The sequence below is a fragment of the Cinclus cinclus genome, chromosome 1, assembly GCF_963662255.1.
Source record: "Cinclus cinclus chromosome 1, bCinCin1.1, whole genome shotgun sequence".
Taxonomy (NCBI): Eukaryota; Metazoa; Chordata; class Aves; order Passeriformes; family Cinclidae; genus Cinclus; species Cinclus cinclus.
The window spans coordinates 120,101,820-120,117,862 of record NC_085046.1 but is presented as its reverse complement, the minus strand read 5'-3'; the positions used below and the strand labels follow the sequence as shown (position 1 = coordinate 120,117,862).

Below are 16,043 nucleotides of genomic sequence, written 5' to 3'. Positions count from 1 at the left end.
AGCTAAGTACCGCTACTGAAACTAGGTTGGACAAAAGACATTATTCACACTTAGATAGATGGCTCTCTTAATAGCATTTACCAGTCAACTACTTTTAAAAAAGTTCTTGCAAGAACACTGGAAGCTCTTGCATGAAGGCTAGGTGCACTGTAAGGACACTGAAGAATTCAGAGCACCTTACAACTAGAAAACAGGGAGAAGTGACATTCAGTTCTTGTTCCTTGGTTCAAATGCAGCATCTGGCCATTTGCACCACTCTACCAAATACTTTCCTGACAAACAAGACACTCTGCTCCCAAGAAGAAAAGAATGTTGATGTTGGGAGGGAAGTGGGAAGAGATCCACACATCAATAAAGACACCAACATGTGATATCTTATTTTTCAGGAAAGTCTTCTGAAAAATGACTACAGATCAGATATTCATGTGGCAGCCAGTGGGTAATAGCATCACTGAACCTGTTGGTTCTAGGTTTAAAATTACAATGGAGAAGGAGAGAAATGAAATATTTTTGCTACTGGCATTTTTACCTCATTTAGTGTGAACAAGGATTCTTTTACATATGTTTTATTACATCTCTTTTTATAAAGTACACTAAAACATGCCTTGTTTACTTACAGTTTTCTGCCCTTCTTTCCCCCTTTGTTGTATTTGCATTTCTTTCTTGATCTGTGCTGGCTACTTAGAAAAAAAAAAGAGGCATATTTGTTGCATTATTCTGCTTCTAATATATGTCTGCATGATCAAAATACACATTTTCTATCCAAGTGATTCAAAAAAATATTTGAATCAAAAAAGCCAATCAGTTAAATCTTGGATATTTTTACCAGTCTGACTGTATCTGCAGTAGAGCTTCAAGAAGGCAACTGCCTTTTTTATTGGACTGTGGTTTATAGATGAGGTTGAAGCAGTTAATTAAATAACTTGAAGGTAAACCTTGAAGGAAACAGAAGCTTAGTGAACATGTAGAGGAAGAGGTCTACTTTTAAAGGAACTCATTGTTTTTCAAGGAATACAAATACATTGCCCAGTATTACCTGTTAGGAAATGACTTATGAAGCCAATTGTTATTTTGATTTATGAATGTTATAGACAAAGATACAACTGTCTGTACACATTTTGGGTTGCATAATAGCGTGCTAAAAGGCTCTTCATGTCCGTTGCTCTGGTGTTACGTCAGATACCACCTCTCTAACATTGCTAATGTTTGAATTTCGAGACCAATTGTGAAGTGAGGACACAGTGCATTAGATTGCTGCATTAGCACTGAGGCTTCTATATTCTATACAATGTAGCATTAAAAGGCCTTTTGTGTTTTCATTTAAAAAAGTGTATTTTATATAAATTTGGTAGTGCAAAAACTTTCTACTCCATGTTACATTCTTTACATTACATACTTCCCCTGTAAACAGCTTTCCTGTAGGAACTTCCTCTGCAGTTTGTGCGATATATTATTCCCCCCCACCCCCCACCCAGATTTGGATTAATGTGACTATTACTCAAAAACTCTTCTAATTACTCTGTGAACATTTTTAAAATATGTGCATTTGGTTTTGTCATTGAAAAGGAATTCAGGATTCACGATTCTGCAGTTTGTAAAAAATATAAAAAATATATAATTGCAAAGCTATCTCCCAAACATTCTTCATTTTGCAGTGATGCGAGGAGTCAGACCCCTTTCAGGTGCACAAAGGAGTCACTTCTTCCTAAGACTCCTTAAGTTGTTTTGAAATTGCACAGCTGGCATTAGAGACTGACTCTAGAACTCAGACACATTCTTCCCTTACTGTGGTGAATAGGTAATAAATCCCAAATGGCTTCAAAGTTTTAGAAAACCAGAAAAATATATTTGTGTAATTTTGCATAATTTGCTGTGTATCAACTCATGATGAATGAAGTGATCCTGGCCTGCACTTCTGATACCTTCTGTACAGGATAGAAAGCTAGATTCAGTCCTGCAACTGCTCAAGTAGATGTTTTAATCAGGAATTATACAAGTTAGGTATTCAGATGTGGATCCTGTATATACAGTCAAGACTGGAAAAGCCACATGTCTAAACCTGTGCTTCTGGAAATAGTTTTCACCATAGTCAAAAGTAGATAACAAAAATTATACCAAAAGCACTTCTAAAGCTTAATCATTTTGCTTGCAGTATTTAAAAAAAATAAAGCATCTGTTAATAAAGTGAATTGCATTTCTTTTGCTTTCAAAATAAATATGCTTCTCTGAAAACATTTAAAATACAGCCACAAATAAGGGCCTGGTCTTTAATCTGATTTATATTTAAAGCTCCTGTTGATTTTCAAGAGGGAGAGATTATCGTTCTTCTCATTTATATTTCAGTCAGTCCCTTCTTCCACCAGACTCCCATTGGTTTCAGGGGAAATTCATTTGTGAAAGGATTGAGGCCTTGACTTTACTCCTTTCAAATTTTCAGTGATTTTAATGGGCCAGAATCCGGTTTGCATGAAGTTTAGCTCAGGAGATTATAATGAATTAAATCTCTGTTCCCGCAATGCATTCCTTGTGGCTGGGCTCCTCCCTTTCCTTCAAGTGGCATAGGTCTAAGGGGCTTTTCTAAAGCATAAGGGTCACCTGGGAGAAAAAGCACACAGGAGAAACATGACACAGACCTCAGTCTTGCCAGAACAACATCATTGACTTGAATGGGAATTTTCTGGGGATCCAGAGCATGGGACCAGGTCCCATTTGGTCTTAATTTGGACTTCAATAGTTCATTAGGATGTAAAGACAGAATTGAACAGGCCCATGTGATTTCATAAAACTGCACACAGAAAATACAAACTAACACTTCAGGCATATAAAAATTGACTGGCATTTAGTTTTAGTCAGCAAAAATACCTAGAAACTAAAAAATAAATATAGAAGATTAATTACTATAAAATATTAAAGAGCTAAGTTTGGGGACAGTGAGATACAACGATTGAAAGTGTTACGCAGAATACAATATAAATGCATAAAACTGAATGCAGCAACAAGTTCAAATGAACTGCAATTAATGACAAAAAAACTTATTTTGAGAATTAATGACCAGACATTCTTTGAAAAAAAAGACATATTCTCGGTTTTTCAAATGACTGAAGAGACAGTTCAATATTATCTTGTTACAGAAATAAGAAAACTGATGGAACTATAGAAAACTTTTTTTAAAAACACCTAAGTAATGGTGCTGTGCTCATTGTTTGGCCCAGCCATCAGGAACAATATTTTGGGACTCTTAAAACTTGTTCTTTTCTATGTGCCAGGCTTGAGTGAGGTCTGTGGCATTGGCCCAGTCATTTCAAGCAAAGGGCCTTGTTGTAACAAAAATCCTTTACACTAAATGCTTAAGGTGCCCGGTTGTTACATATTCAAGTAACAGAAAAAGACACAAGTAAGAATTAATCTAGCTCCACTATGGTAAGTAGAAGCCTGCTGTTCCAAACCATGCATGGATTGGTCTAAAGTACTTTTTATGATTTAGGGAATTAAAGCAACCTACAATCTTAAAAAAAAAAAAAAATAGCATAGAAAGCTATGAATTCTGAATAAAATAAAAAGTAGCTTTTTTGAGACAGATGGTAGATGGGTACTTTGTAATGAAGGCTTTGGTTCAGCATCTTTCTTTTACAAAGCTGGAGAAATCAGAGAAATGAAAGACGCTTTGGCAGTTGTCAGTGGAATGATTGATGTTTTCCTTTATTTCAGTATAGTGGAAATCCTGTACTCCATTTCAGAACAACTATGGAAAGATGGGTTGAGGCAAAGTTGGTGAGTCAAGTGATATCTTCTGTCACTCCAAATGATTGAACTGAAAAACACAAACAAGCTTTGGGGTATGGAAGACCTGAGGCAAATCACGTGTATGTGAAGCCTTGTTTTCTCCAGCCATATGATTTATGATAACAAAAGGTACCACTTTCCCCTAGAAACCTTGTCTCTCATGTCCTTAACAGCTTCAACGACATTGCCATTACTGAAGTATGAGCAGTGGATGGAGAACAAAAGGTAAGAGATCAAAGATCATGTAGAAGCAAATAGTGTTAAATCAAAGGAAAACTAAGAGTGTGGGAAATATTTTTTAATACCAAGGTATATTCTATGAGGTTGAAAACTTTTAGATATATCTGAATAGCCATTTGGCACTATTTATTGCGGCAGAAATAACTATGATTTTTAAATTTTAAAGTGGAACATTTTTTTTCTCAGTTATGAAATGTTGGCAATTTTCTATAAAAATATCAAATGCTTCAAGTTCTGGTCATTAAATCCTTGCTTTTCCTCACAGGATCATTAATTAAACTGACAAATGCAATAACTGAAGTTCTGCAAGTAGAAAAAAAACATAATGATTTATAGCACAGATAAACTAAAATACTGTAGTCCTTAATTAACAGATATACTCATGAGCTTTTTAACAGAAAGCAAGATACGTGAGATGCTTTAAGAAGAAGTTGCAATTTTGCAACATAAGTCTGTACAAAACCTCCAGGCAGCACGCTGTGAAGGAAGTACCTGTGTCCCAGGAAATGCTTTTTCCATAAATCCTTGTTAACAGTAGCTTTCCCCCAACCCCAAACTATTTACAAGTATATGCATTTTGCAGGCTCAAAGCACCTTTTTTCACATCCTTATGAATGCATGCATTGACATTTCATCCTTTCATGTGCAAATTCTAAAATTCATTGTAACCAAGGAAAAGTTAACAGAGTTCAAAACCTGTCTACAATCATAAGTGAAAGGATCAAAAATGTCAGATGTTGCAGACCACTGGCTCCTAATAAAGCTCTCTTTATTGTATTCACCATTCTTGCCTATTTTTTTCCCTGTTTTTTTTCAGTTTGTTACAAAAGCAGTCTTTTTTAAAATTAAACAGTATTTAAACTAAACAATTCTTCATGCCATGCAAAAATAACATTTTATGCACTTTTGTTGAGGCTTTCCATGTTTTAGTTCATAGGCATTACTAACTGTGTTTTAAGAAAAGATACTTTTATTGCTTCTGTAACTAGTCACATGCTAGTTTCACGTGTGGGACAAAAAGCAGTTTCTCCTGGACTTGAATGAATTTCTGGGGCAAATAAATGGTTTTCCATTTTGTGGCCTTCTTGATTACTATCTGGCTTTACCTCACCCACAGCATGGTAAATGTCTTGAGTACAGTTGTGGCTCATGCTTTTGGGTGAAGAGGTGACCTGTGGCTCCCCTGTTAAATTGTTACCATCACTTTGTTTATCCCCACAGCAATTTGTCTTGATATCCTGTTTTTTCTCATGTTTCACGCCATGTAACTCCATAAATTCTTCTTCTTCTCCAGTGTCTATTTCAGTGAAGCTCCTCCTCTCTTTTGAAGGGAAAGTGAAAAGTTTTTGTTTGGGAAAGAGAGGGGATGATTTTTTAGAAGGTCCCTGACCAAGTGCAGATGCATCAGCACCAAGTACAGGCCGTTCACCTTGGGGGGAATTTTCTTCTAGGAGTATGGTGCTGATGTGCTGAGGGGTGGCCTGTGTGAAGTCTACTCCTGCTGTCACTGGCAGTGGCCTGGCCGTGCTTGGTGGAGTTTGTGGAGCCCCACCTCTATTGTCTTTAAAATTAACTTTAAGGGATCTAGATTTTAATGGGTTGCTACCTTTCAGGGAGCTTTTGGGGCTTTCCATGGCAGTGTCAAAATGAAAATGACCATGTGAAACAGTTTGGGATCCACTGCCATCACTGATAACAGCTCTGTTGATTGGATTGTAGTCAAAGGTGACATCAGTTGGAGAAAATCCTCTGTCTTTTGCAAATGGTATAAACTGAGAACTTCTTGCTCTTTGGTTTTCTTCCAGGTTAACAGCATCAGTTGGAAATCTCATTTGCAAGTGAGAGCCAGGAAACAGAGAGAGGGGAGACCTCTCTGTTTCCGTGAAGTCAGTTGCACAACTGGCAAAACTGTCGATACTGGATGTGCTTCTCATGTCCATTACAATGTCTGCAGGCCCAGTTGGCAGTGGATCTCTCTGACCTATAACTTCTTCCATTTCTATTTCTTCTTCATACCTGGGTGGCTTTGCTGACTGGTCTTGGTAACCAGCATTAAGATTAGGCTGAGACTGAGTTTTAGTAATTTCATTATACAGCATCTCCAGTTTTTGGGCACTGAGGTGTTGTGGGCTGGAGGATGCTGCAGCGTTGTTTAATTGCTCATGGGAGTCTTGTTGACTAACTTCTTGGTACTTGTTTTCATAAGATTTGTTTGAGCTTGTTTCAGACACTGTTCTTCTGGCCCATTTCCACCGGCTTGGGGACAGGTGGCTGTCATCAGGTGTCTCCTTTGGACTGAGTGGCTCTCCAAGCTTTCCTGAATCTACCGCTACATCTATCATTTCCATACTGCGAGCAAAGGCATCTTTCAGATTCATGGAGACAATACTGCCATTTCTTTTGGCTCGCTCAAGAGCTTCTCTCCTCTTAATTGCCTTCTCCTGTCTTTTCTGCTCCTTATAAAACTCTGAGAAATTGTTCACAATAATTGGTATGGGCAGGGCTATGACCAGCACTCCAGCAATACAGCAAAGTCCTCCAACTATTTTACCTAATAAGGTCTTAGGATAAATGTCACCATATCCTACAGTTGTCATAGTGATTGTTGCCCACCAGAATGACGCAGGAATACTTGTAAATTTTGTAGCATCCTCATCCTTTTCAGCAAAGAATACAAGACTTGAAAATATCATTATTCCCATGGCTAAAAATAGTATCAACAAGCCCAGTTCATTGTAACTTCGCCTGAGTGTAAAGCCTAATGACTGAAGGCCTGTTGAATGTCTGGCGAGCTTAAGAATCCTTAGGATCCTCATAATTCGAAATATCTGAACCACACGTCTGACGTTTTGGAACTGCAGGACACTTTTATTGGACTCTGTGAGGAAAATGGTGACATAGTATGGCAAGATAGCCAGTAAGTCAATGACATTTAATGGGCCTTTGAAGAACTTCCACTTATTTGGTGAGGACAGAAAACGCAAAAGATACTCCATGGTAAACCAAGCAATACACACAGCTTCAACGTGTGCTAGCTGAGGGTTGTCATTTGGCTGCCCAAATTCATCTATTTCTTGAAGTTCTGGCAGTGTGTTAAGAGACAAAGCAATAGTGGACAGGACGATGAACAGAATGGACACAATGGCCAAAATCTGTAAAACAAAATAAAAAATGTTTTGGTTAGACTGATACCAGTGTACCAGGGTTTGATTAAATCTTTTCAAATGTGTATGTGTCAAACACAGAATGGGGGAATCTGTTTTTGCTGCTGTGCTCATTATTTTATTGTTTTGAATTTTGCACAGAGGAAATATTAGACTCATCTTAGACATGGTCAAAACCTGATTGCTTTACTTCCTGCAGTAAGCCAATTCATTTCATAAAGCAGGCCATAACTGGTCTTACCATTTAAAAATTATAATAGGAGGTCATGTTTATTAGTGCAAGTCACCAAGTGAAAGGTATATAGTTCCTGCTAATGTGTAGAACATTATGAATTTTCTGCATTAATTGCAATTATGTAAAACTTTACATAGTGATGAGAATTGATTGGGGAATACCATGTGTAAGATGGTAATTCAGTACTACATAGTGCACACTTTCTTAGACAGAAAAAAAAAAAATGAGCTGAAAATTTAAGAAGAAAAAGTTAAGAATAAACAGGAAGCACTGTTCAGCAGACTAGTCCTGCTGAATTGTCATGCTTGGACAAATTTCAGATGCTGCAAGAATTGAAGGTATTGGTCCTGAATTAGTTTGAGAACAAGATTTTAAAGAGTATTATGAAGGTGAACCGAGTTTCTCATAATTATTAAAATGTGTAAGTAGACAAGGGCTTTCAAGAAATAAACTTTTGCTTTCTGTCTAATGAGATAGCTTTTATAATATATTTCATGACTCACTTTCATAGAATCTTAGAATCAGAGAATCATGGAAACATTAATATTGAAAGAGATCTGATCTCCAGTGCTGAAAGACCCTCAAGTCCAATGTTTGACCAAACACCACCATGCCGAAAAAACCATAGCATTAAGTGTCACATCACTTGTTTCTTGAATGCTTCAAGACCTGCTGACTCTTTAGGCAGCAGTTCAAATGCCTGACAAGCCTTTGAGTGAAGAAATTCTTCCTGATGTTCAAACTGAACCTCCCTTGGCACCGCTTGAGGCCATATCCTTTCATCCTGCCACTGGTTGCCTGGGAGAACAGGCTGACCTCTACATGGCTACAGCCTCCTTTCAGGCTGTTGTAGAGAGTGATAAAGTCTCTCCTGACCCTCCTTTTTTCCAGGCTAAACAACTCCAGATCCTTCAGCTACTCATCATAACACCTGGGAGCTGCTCTGTTCTCCAGACCCTCCAACAGCTTTGTTACCCTTCCCTGGACACACTCCAGCACCTTAAAAGTCTTTCTTGTAGTGAGGGACCCAGAACTGAACACAGGACTTAATGTGCAGCCTCACGAGTGCAAAGTATGGGGAGATGATTGTTGCCCTGGTCCTGCTGGCCTCACTATTCCTGATACAGGCCCCAGGATGCCATTGGTGGTCTTGGCCACCAGGGCACACTGCTGACTTGTGTTCAGCCTGCTGTTGAATAGCACTCCCAGGTCCTTTTCCACTGGCCCAATTTCCAGCCACTCTTTCCCAAGTGTGTATCACTGCATGGGGTTGTTGTGACCGAAGTGCAGGACCCAGCACTTTGTCTCATTGAACCTCACACAGCTGGTCTTGGGCCATTGATTCAGCTTGTTTGTATCCCTTTGCAGAGCCTTCCTGCTCTCCAGCAAGTCAACACTCCTGCACAACATTGTGCTGTCTGCAAACTTACTGAGGGTGCACTCAATCCCTTCATCCAGATAATGGATAAAAATATTAAACAGGACTGGTGTCAATACTGAGCCTTGGAAAGGCTCCACTATTAATCAGATGGCAGCTGGATGTAGCACCATTGACCACCACCAGTTCCTGGACCCAGCCATCCAGCCAGTGATGAGTGCACCTGTCCAAGCTGTGGGCTGTCATTTTTGGAGAATGCTGTGGGAAGAATATCAAAGGCTTTACTAAAGTCTGGGCAGACAGCATCCACAGCCTTTCCCTCATCCACTAGGCAGGTCTCCTGGTCATAAAAGGAGATGAGGTTGGTCAGGCAGGACCTGCCTTTCCCAAACTCATTGTGGCTGGGCCTGATCCCCTGGTTGTGCTCTTCGTGATGTGCACTTAAGATCTGTCCCATAACCTTCCCCAGCATCGAGGTCAGGCTGAGAGGCCTGTAGTGCCCTGGACCATTCTTCTGACCCTTCTTGTACATGTGTGTCACACTGGCCAGCCTCCAGCTCTCTGTTCTTGAGCTCTACACACTTGAAACACTCCCTAAATGTACAGACCTACCCCACACCTCTCCTTCATCACCTGTTCCTTCTCAAGAGCTTATAACCATCCATTGCCACACTCCATTCATGTGAGTGTCCCTACCATGTTTCTGTGATGGCGACTGCATCATAGCTCTCCTGCTTCCAGCTCCTCCTGTTTGTTACCCATGCTGTGTTCAGCCATGTACGTGCACTTCAGGTGGGCTATTGATTTCACCCCCAACACTGGCATGCTCCCCCCAGGCTTATCTCTGAACTTGGTTCTATTCTCTTCCCCCTTCCAACCTAGTTTTAAGCCTTCTCAATCACTCTTGCTACAATCCTTTCCCCCCTTTTAGACAGGTGAACCCCATCTGTCTCCAGCAGGCCTTGTTCCATATAAATTGCCATATGATGGAAAAAAGACATTTTGATAAAGTTCAGGCATATCTGTACCTCACAGCTTTCCACTTTGCCTGGAATAGCTGGTCATTGTCTTTTAAAAAACCAATATTATAAGAGAAAAATTAATATCAGCAAACCTCATGGCTTTACCAGAAAGTTTAGTTATTTATACTCTAAGGAATATGAGCAGCTTTGAGAGAGTAAACAAAGTGCTAAAATGATACAAAAACTATTATAACACTTGGAAAAAATATATTATTTGGGTTGGAAGTCCTAATTAAATCCAGGGTTTTATTAGAAATACTAAAATATTTTTTTTCTGTTTTAAAGCTCAGTTTAAGCTCATTTATGAAACCATTTACTTTCATTTCTCAGAAATGGTACTGTTAAACTCCTTTGGTGATGTTCCAAGGACACATTGGATCTGAAAAAATTGCTGGAACACCCAAGAAGTGTGAAACACAGCTAAGAATGCAAGTGTGAATAGTATTTGCAAAGAGACTGGTCACAGTGGTGATAGAGGCTCTGGACATAGAAAGGCCACCTCACTGTAGCTTTGTGAGAAATCAAGAAATAGCACTAAACTTGTTCCATCTATGGGTCACCAAGTGGGTATTCAGCTCTCTAAGCACAAGCAGAAATTGCTCACAGTGTGGTGTGTATTTGAATTTTTCTCTACCAGTATACCAGTACTGGGTGGTTGTTTTTTGTTTTTTTTTTTTTTTTTTTTTTTGTGTGTTTGCTTGCTTGTTTGCTTGTTTTGTTTGTTTTGAACTACATTTATCGGAGAATAAGATCCACTCATTTCTCCTGCCAAGTGAGTTATAGACCATCTGTCTTCATCCTTCATGCAGTCCATTCAGAAAACATCCTTAGGTTAATCTGTCCTATTTAGTTGGGCTATACATGTCTTTAAAACTTCTGCTACCAACATTAGTGAAAGAAAGCAATCTCAGTAAAGAATGAGGGCAATAACAGTACATATGTAGGCAGGGCTGATTAATGAAATTTGTAGCTAGGACTGAGGCAGACAAAAGACAACCCTATAAGAGAGCAATTACTACTTTTCAAACTGTGAAAGTCGCCTGTATCAGATTTCACTGTATTAAAGTTGGAAACCTAAATAAAGTGTACTAGGTTATCCACTTCACCTAAATGACTGTGAAATAGCTAATGCAGGCTTGAGTTCTCTAAAATACTCAGCAACATAATTATACTTTCAGAATTTACAGAACAAATGAACAAGGCACAGGTCTGAATAGTTGAGCTTGCAGTTTCTGTCAAGGTGATGGAGCCTCATTGGAGCCACAATCGTGATGTAAATAACAGGATTGGAAAAAAGCTGTAAAATATCAGGACCCAATTACTTGACATGCATTGTTCTTAAAAAAAGAGAAAACTGTAAGAATGTATCTGCCCAACTGTCATCAATTTGATTTTAATTCAAAAACACTGGCATTTCAGTCTGTCATAAGGGATTTATTTTATTCCTGAATGTTTACCAGCATACAAAAGATCCTAGAAAAGAGGTGAGTCAGTGAATAGCAGCCCCTATTGCACTGTGTGACATTGATAAACTCCATGCATTTTATAGGCCTTGGACACAAAACTTTCCTGTTCAGAGTTTCCACCCAGGGTGTTTTATTGAAAACCAGTATCTGTCTATTTTTTCCAGCCATTCCTTCATATGCTGCTAACACACAAGCCTGAACTCTCCCAGCTCTTTCAATAAAATATGCAGTAGAGCAAGCCTGAAATTTTAAGTGTTTTATACGTATCATCTATAAGCATGAGTCTGTTCTTCGTGGGAAAAAATTACAGCAAAGTAAAGTAGTTTGGTTTCTCTTAATTGAAGAATCTCAAGCTTTTATTTGTTTGGGATTTTGTAGTGAAATTAAAGTGGTGCATCATTCCACACACAGTATGTTTTAATTATTGCAATTGATTAGATTTCACAACTCATTAGGCAAAAAAATGCTGGGGAAAAATTGGAAGAACAAGAACAACTGTGAGAAAAAGAAGAACAAAAGAGCTCCCTATTCTGAGTCTTCATGAAGAACACTTTGCAGATATTACTATACTGTTAAATTTTCATAGAACACATGTAGATTGAATTAAGAGAAGCACAGAGTTTATAAGAAAGATGTGTAGCAAACTGCAAGGCTGGTTATGCTGATACAGAAGAGTAAAGAAACCACCACTGACTGAATCTTTCCCAGCAAAAATTCATGTTTATTATGTAATATTTCTACACCTTATTCTGGACTCAAATACCTGGAAAATTTATGCCCTCCAAGTAATTAATCTATGACCCCAGTTCTTGACATATTAGTTTTAACCTGCATTTCAGAATATAATCCATTAAATGACAGATTCTGGCACATTATGTCATTTAGCTATGGTACTACAAAAGCACATAAAAATCCAGATCCTCTTAATCTTTAAAAATATTTTCTTTTAAATAGCAATTTTTTCTAAAAGACTTGATTGTTTTAAATTTCTTTCCTGTGGGCTGGATATGAGGCATTTGAATCTGTTGATGCAATGAATAGTAAAACATTCCATTCCTTGAATTAATGATGCAGTCTTAACAGCCTGCACCAGATGCTATTGTTTCTAATTTTTGGGGTGCAAGGACTGGTAGCAATCTCCTGAATATGTAGTTGTTTCCCAGTATTAAACTGCCACTAAAAAGTGGTTTTTTTTCCCCCCATGCACCATCTCATTGCTTAATACTGCCAGCATTGTAAGGAATTCTGCATAAAATGAGCATACAACTGAGGCAGAAAATAAAGGTGTGATGGAATTGCCTTCAAATTACTCCTTGATATTCTGCAACAACTGATACAATATGTGAAATGATATGATATATGAAAAGGCTTCTGCTATAATTGACACACCAGTGTAATTTTTATGTACAACAGAGAAAAAGAATGCATTAGGTTCACACAAAAATACAGCTGCTAGGGGGAATTTCAGTTGAACCCTACTGATCACCCAGTACAGTATGATTAATACAGGTTTCAGTCTGGAATTGGGTAAGACTATATTAGCAATAGTGTTTCCTTTTTTTTTTTTTTCCTAAGGTGGGATCTAGGGTAGGATCTATACTATTTGCATAATAGACAGCAATATAGTCTCATACTTTTCAAATTTCTAGCCTCCACAGACACTGAAAACTAGCAGGCTGTCACACATTCTTCTCTTTCTGCATTTAAATATAGGATATTGTCTTCACATAAATTTCCCTAGCAGTATCTTTAACTTCACCTTTAGAAAAAAATTGCTGTTGTTCAGCTTTTGAAAGGCTTCTGGAGAACTGTATCAGCTTTCTTGGGCACTTGGCTATATATTCTCAGAAGCATCTTCTCTTGGGAAAGAGGTGTCTTGATCTAGATCTGAGCAGATATCTGGAGTTAGTCTAGGCTCCTCAGGTCAACCTGAGAGCTACCTCAGTAGTGCTGTAGGTAGTGCTGAGTAGTACCTCAACCTGTTGTAGCCTGCAGGTCATGCAGATCCTGCATGGAAGTGTCCTTAAGATTGTAGCACACAGCTCCCAGCTCTGGCCAGACAATCCACAGACTCACAGCCACACTGGTAGGAGCAGAAGGTCAGATAATGGATGTTTTCATTTTTTCTGAGGGAGTAAGCCCACAAAAGTGGAAGGCATATTGGTGGACTTGATGAGAAGTTTATAGAAATTAGTTTACTTCAGCAGCATCCTTTACTGTCAGGTGTCTTCAGATTGTGATATTGAGTTTGCAACTGAATGGGCAAAAAGTCTTTCTGAGTAAGACTGCTATGTTCTACATCTGTCTAAATCTGTGTGCATTCTGTTCTTGGCGTGTGGGACTATCCAAATGAGACACACATTGGAGAAACAAGGACAAAGCTACAAAATGAGTCACATTGGAACTATAACTATTACTGCATGAGGAATTTTAAGATTATTCTGGACATCAGTCTGTAGACATTTAGGAGAAGGGGCCTTTAAAATATTTTTTTGTGTGGCAAAGGACAGGAAGAAGATAGAACATCTCATTCCCTGGTTGCTGCTTCTTCTCCCTCCATTGTGTCCCTGGGACTTCCCAGTTACAAGCATCACTTCTTGCTTCTGACCCACAATTCTGTACCATGCTGCTTTGCAGAGGGGACTGTACACAGCTCACACCTGTAATTCTGCATTCCCAACATGTATCAATGTGTCATAGATTATATAATGAACAGTCTGACAGACTTAAAATTACTTTGAATCTAAGGTTTCAACAGACCACTAAAAAAGCTAAACAAAAGGCAAGACATTTTGCTACAGTCCTTTACTGGCTAATGCTCTTTTTTAACATAAGGTCCTTGGCCATGGGACATGAAAAATGAGACAAATAGAAACAAATCCTACTTGGATTTACTCCAAACTGGAACTCAGTGGAGCTATGGCAAGCCTTAACTATGCCAAATCTAACCAATCTCAATAGTCATGCAACACTGAGAAATATCAGAAGTATATGTTTGCAAGTGCTCCTCATTTTAAGTGATGGAAAAATTAATTTCCAGTTACTAAAAGTTTAATTTTTGGAAAATAAGGGAGTGGAATAATTTAACAGAACAACATAAATTTAGTGCAGCTTACAGCTCTGTCACTGTTGCCCTTTCAGGAACACATCTGATAATAATTCTGACAGACTCCGTGATCACTGAACAGCTTCTCTCTGCTGCTCTTGATCTCCTTCCTTGATGACATTATTTAGAATTCTGACCTTTCATTTTCTCCTTTTTCCTAGATTAGTATTATTATTAATATTTTTAAGGACTTAATTTGAATGTTCTTCATTGCTCTTTCAGAACAATTCATTAAGCCTCAGATTAACCACATACATGAAGGTTAAGCTCTCAGTGTTGTATTTATCTGATGTCTAAGTGATACACAGTCTTTTCTGTTGGTCTCTTTGCACTACAATGACTTTGACTTAACAAGCTTGGTTCAGAAATACTCATTTAGGAGGTTTTCACTAAAGGAGGTTTTCATGGCTAGCTCCATAAATACTCATCGTAGTTTTAGATATGAGAATTATCTACCAGTTCATCAGTAGATGAAAAATCTCTGTCTACAGTTTAGCTTGACAGACAAGTTCCTATGAAGATAGTGAACTCAAGTGCCTCAAGATGTTTTTTCATGGTTCTGTGAAGTTCAGTGGTGACTTCACCTACGGAGCAGCATACATCCAGGGATGTGCTGTCCTAGCAATCTCACCCAGACTGGGAGCCAATATGTGGGACCACCTTTGCTTCTATAATGTGGTGTCCTTCAAGTCTCTGTCTGAGGAGGTTTAAGGCAGGTAGGAGTTTTTTGCCTGCCAATTCCAGTATGCATAGCAGACCAGTGATGATAACATCAGCAGGATCATAATCATGGTAATTCTAGTGGAAGTCACGATAACAGGTAGTTAAAGCTCAGATTTTGCCACGAGCTAACTCAGACTTCTCCAAACACAGCTGTAGTCAAGAAAGGTATTTTGAAACTGGCTAAGGTAGGTCTACTTGACCAGAGAAACTGCCTCTGTCTTGGCAAAAGACAGATGTTCAGTCATAAAGCCCTTCTCTGTGGCTAATATACTTCCTACTTGAGAGCACTGTAAAAATTAAATTTTTTTTCATGAAGCCTTTCCACCACTTTGTGCTGACCTTCCCATTACACAGATGAATATTTGCCTTAGAAGACCTAGTATCTCAGAGGGAATAAACCTGCCTAGGAAAGGATGTTTTGTCCTTTGAGATTAGCAAGCATCCTTCTGGCTTAAAGTAACAGTAGTAAAATACATCTGTCCTACGTTCTGTTGCAGATGGATTACTGTTTATTGTGTTTATGTTATTAGGATAACAGTAATAGAATACACCCCTCCTGCATTCTGGGGTGAGCTAATTGCATTTACTTAATTGCTTTAGGAAAGGGTGGCCTTGGGGTTTGGGGACACCAAGATTTTCAGCGTAAGAATTTCATTTGGGTTTGGAAACTTGATTATGGCTGAGTATTGAGGTGGTTTTGTAAAAGGCAACTCAGTGGGTAATATGGCAAATGAGAACCCTGGGAATGGACTGAGTTTCTGTGAATCTGAACACAGGAACCATTCAAGTCTCTTAGAACACTAGGGGCACGTTAGGTACATAGTAGAAAAGTAAGCACAACACTGCAAACATTTGCAGGATGTATTTACTAAATATTGCAACCAAAAAGTGGTGTTGGAGACCAGAGAAATTGCAATGTGCACAAG

The 16,043-nt window shown here is 38.6% G+C and overlaps 1 protein-coding gene across 1 annotated transcript in view; it reads right to left on the bottom strand.

Moving 5' to 3' along the window:
• Window positions 1-5,012: 5,012 nt before the first annotated feature.
• The window catches only part of KCNB2 (potassium voltage-gated channel subfamily B member 2), a 163,173-nt gene continuing 152,142 nt past the window's right edge, over window positions 5,013-16,043 (bottom strand). The window contains exon 2 of the mRNA XM_062489547.1: window positions 5,013-7,175. Within this exon, the coding sequence (XP_062345531.1) occupies window positions 5,013-7,175 (2,163 nt within the window). The remainder of the gene's footprint in view (window positions 7,176-16,043) is intronic.